Source organism: Eulemur rufifrons, chromosome 2 (genome assembly GCF_041146395.1).
Source record: "Eulemur rufifrons isolate Redbay chromosome 2, OSU_ERuf_1, whole genome shotgun sequence".
NCBI classification, from domain to species: Eukaryota; Metazoa; Chordata; class Mammalia; order Primates; family Lemuridae; genus Eulemur; species Eulemur rufifrons.
In genome coordinates this window covers 46,806,780-46,810,668 of record NC_090984.1, presented here as the reverse complement: position 1 = coordinate 46,810,668, position 3,889 = coordinate 46,806,780, and the positions used below count along the sequence as shown (strand labels likewise).

The 3,889-nt window shown below is 43.4% G+C and overlaps 1 protein-coding gene across 1 annotated transcript; it reads left to right on the top strand.

The window, feature by feature from the left end:
- Window positions 1-1,043: 1,043 nt before the first annotated feature.
- C2H15orf48 (chromosome 2 C15orf48 homolog) lies at window positions 1,044-3,438 on the top strand. Its single transcript, XM_069460475.1, has 5 exons — window positions 1,044-1,055; window positions 1,173-1,234; window positions 1,404-1,489; window positions 2,443-2,503; window positions 3,031-3,438. Exons 2-5 carry the CDS (start codon window positions 1,199-1,201, stop codon window positions 3,097-3,099), a joined length of 252 nt encoding a protein of 83 aa, XP_069316576.1. The 5' UTR covers window positions 1,044-1,055; window positions 1,173-1,198; the 3' UTR covers window positions 3,100-3,438.
- The last annotated feature ends 451 nt before the right edge of the window (window positions 3,439-3,889 follow it).

The following is a 3,889-nucleotide window of genomic DNA, read 5'->3' as shown; positions in this document are numbered from 1 at the left end:
TGTCTAGAACTAAAATGGAGTTGAAATAGAGCTGGGTCTGGCAATTCCCCGGGAGCATTAAGATGTGTGCGTTTTAACTTACAGCTTGAACTTAAAACTGTTTTTAAATAACTGTTTTAAAATAAACGAACCCTTGACCCAATTGCAGTAGCTAAGAGACGGTGCAGAAAGATTGGTGGTGTTGGGCGTCAGACAGACCTGCTTTCTGATTACACTTACCAGCTGTGTGACTCGAGCCTCTCTGAGTCTTAATAATAACGTACTCATCTTGCAAAAACGCTGAGAGGAATCCGGCTCGTGTCTGGCACACAGCCCCTGCCTGGCTGGATGAAGTTCTTCCTGGCTTGGCAGCTGCCTGCAAACTCTGCAAGGCTAGACCTTCTCTTGGAAACCTTTCCAACTGATTCTTTTGTTTCTTCTCCCTCAACCCCCAGTTTTTTTAGTGGAAAAAAATCAGGACATCATTGGAATTACTCTGAAATGAACTTTACAATTTAATTTTAATTATCTCCATATGTGTGCTGCATCCCATTTTGGAGCTTTTGATGTGACAGGATTAATTCTTGTTTACCTGCCTGCACCTGGGAGGCTTCCCTGGAACTCAGGGTGGAAGCCAAACCTGGGACCCTCGGCTCTGCAACTCCTTTCTCCGGACCCCCTTAGAAGAGTCGGCTTTGACCCATACCTTAGCCTTCAGAGCTCTCCTTGCTTTCAGGCTTTGCCTCCCACACCCCAAACCCCCAGACCCTTGCAGGCGCCAGGGGTGGCCGAGAGCGCCGCGCGGCGGCAGGGATGGACCGGCAGGTGGCGCCCGCGTCCGCGTCCGCGTCCGACCGCGCCATGTCATCCACATGGCGTCCTGCAGGGGGCGCCCGGGAGCCGCGCGCCGAGCGGATAAAGCGAGTCAGGTCCGCGCGCTCCCCGCCCCGCCCGCGAGCCCGGAACGCCCCGGTCCGGCCCCTCCCGAGCGGCCGTGGTCGGTACATAAGGTGCGGAGGCCGCGGGCTGGTCGGGTTCTGAGCGTTAGCATCTTCCGCGCGCCGCCCCTCCCGCAGGTGCGCCGGTGAGCCGGCCCTCGACGGGCTTCGGGGGCACGTTGCACGGTTTGGCGCCCACCAGGTTGGGTCCTAGTGGCCGAAGATCTAATCGATATCTTGGATTTTTTATTCTAGATTTGGCATTCTACACTGAAGTCATCATGGGCTTTTTCCAACTCCTGATGAAAAAGAAGGAAGTAAGTTTTCAAAGCAATTGAAAGTTTGACTAAAAGTGTGAATTTTTAAGGATGTGAAGATGGTGCAGATTTTGAAGAAAGTGTAAAATGACATGTAGCTATTTTGTTATATTTCAAATGTTTCCTGTTGCCACATCTGAATATTTACCTTCAACCTGTTACCTGTTAGCTTATTCCTTTGGTGATGTTCATGGCAGTGGCAGCGAGCGGAGCCTCGTCTTTCGCGATATATTCCCTTCGGAAATCCGATGTGATGTGAGTAGGCCTCAGTATACAAAAACGTCTTTGGCGGTGTTTGGTTGGCCTTGAGTTTTATGAAATGCCTGATATCAGTTTCCTGGTTTTTCCCCGTGGATAAGAATGTCAAATTGTGAACTTGGAGTCAGGGCTAAAAAGCATCTTGATATCGGAAGACTATGAAATTATGATATTAATAAAATCAGTTTATTCCTTGTGTTTAAATATCCTTTTATCCACTCCATTGGCCCTCTTCCACTCTTCCTACAGTGAAGCAAAATTTGAATTTTTTTAAATTTAAGTTTTGAAATTTAAAGTTCTTGTATGGTTTTTTGGGTCATGTGTCATCAAACTTATCATTTTAATTAAATTTCAACTTATCAGAAAGTTGAAATCTTTACTAATGTGGTAGAATTGATAGATTCGGCTGTCAACAATGAACCTGATCTCAATTTTAGATAGAAGAAGGCAACCCCCACCTCCAATGTATCCTGGAATATGAGGAAAATAAACTTGAAACTGATCTAGGTGGGGCTGGAGCTGCAGAGGGCAGTAACTCTACCCACTGGCAGAGAGGCCCTTGCCCTGAAGTTCACAACCTGCAGAGTTCAAGCCCAGCCTCTCCCTTCCCAGGAACCAGGAAGAACATTATTGTTTGTCCTTAGCCTGGCACTTCCATCTCCATTGTTATTTGGTTTGTGGAATTATTCTCCAATCTAGCCCAATAAAGAGAATACAGACCTCTTAGCCTGCAGAAGAAGTGATCCTTAATGTTTCAGCCAAACCCACGAAGCTCCCTAAGGGAATTTTCCATTAATTTAAGTTACACTGATGGTTCCTGAGAGTTAACTAACAGAGAGAATACCTCAGTATGGAGACTGGGTTTGTCCCTTGCATGTCTATAGACCCAGTATCAGTGTTGGTTTAAATTCACTCAGTTTGATGTTTAATTAGCCTTCTTTTAATTTTAGCATTGATCGAAAAGGAAATCCAGAACCTTGGGAAAATGTGGATCCTACTGTACCTCAAAAGGTATTAAGTTAAAAACAAGTGACTTACATTTTGCCCAAACCTTAGCAATTTTGTCAGCAAAATAGATTTAATGCCAGACCTTTATTGTGTAACTTAAATTGTTTGTGCCTTCGTTGAGTAATTACAATGAGGAAATCTTAAGAGCCTACTGTGAGCTAGAAGCACTATACATACACTCACAGGAAGCAGACACACTGTTTGAACTTAAGACTCACACAATACCTTGGAAAATTAAAAAATCTGTATACTGCTAAGTGAAAGTAAGGCACATGTGTTTGATCTTTTTTTCTGATCTGTAACACTTAGGAACCCAAGAGCTTTTTAGAGGGTGGAGTGGTAGAAACCAGCCCATATTATTGTTTTGTGTATGTTTTAGAGGTGGAAAGAGGTGGTTCTTTGACTACAAATGGTCAAAGAACCATTTGTAGTACTTTTTCTACAGGCGAGTGTGGACAAATCCCAAAAAGGGGACGTGAGGATGAAGGGCAAATCTTTAACAAAACATTTTTATTTCTTTCTTTTTAAAGCTTATAACAATCAACCAACAATGGAAGCCCATTGAAGAGTTGCAGCAGGTACGAAGAGCAACCAAATGACCAGTCCTCACTTCTTTCTTCTAAAGAGTACTCTATGAATCTAGTGGAAACGTTTCTGCACAAACTAGATTATGGATACCAGTGTGCGGAAATGCTTCTGCTACATTTTTAGGGTTTGCCTACATATTTTGGACTCTGGATAAGGAATTAAAGGTAGTGCAGCAGTAACCACATAGTGCAAAAACAAGTTTCTGTGTTTATTTTCCTGTTGTAAATTTGAATCTTGCATATTGAAATTGTTATGTTTACAATACCTGAATGTTTTTCTTAAAATACATAAAGATTTGTAAATTAGTTTGTCATCTGTAATAAAATACCGTTTGTGGAAGATGTCTCAAAGATTAACTATATTTAGATGGAGGAGAAAATCTTATGGGAGAAAAACACATTTGTAGTGTGAAGCTTTATCTTTTAAATAATATCCAGTGCAAATTTCTGTGTAAGCTTTTTTCCTGAGTTTGTTCATTCACCAGAATTTATTGAGCATCTACTGTTTGCAGTAAAGCAATGAACAAACCCAAAATTTGGAGGGTTATAAATAAAAGATGGTAAGTACAATGACGAAAATGAGGTTGGGTACTGGGTTAGAGACTTGCATGAGGAAATGCTGGAATTCTGGTGGCGAATCAGAACGCAGGGCAGACTGAGAGCCGCCCTAAAGAAGCCAAGGGAAACTGTAGTGCTCCTGTGAGGAGTGGGAGGAGGGGACGGGTAGCTTTGCCAGCACCCTGCAGAGTTCTGGGGCCACTCTTCACTCTGGCCAATGGTGACTAGAAGGCTGAAGATGCAG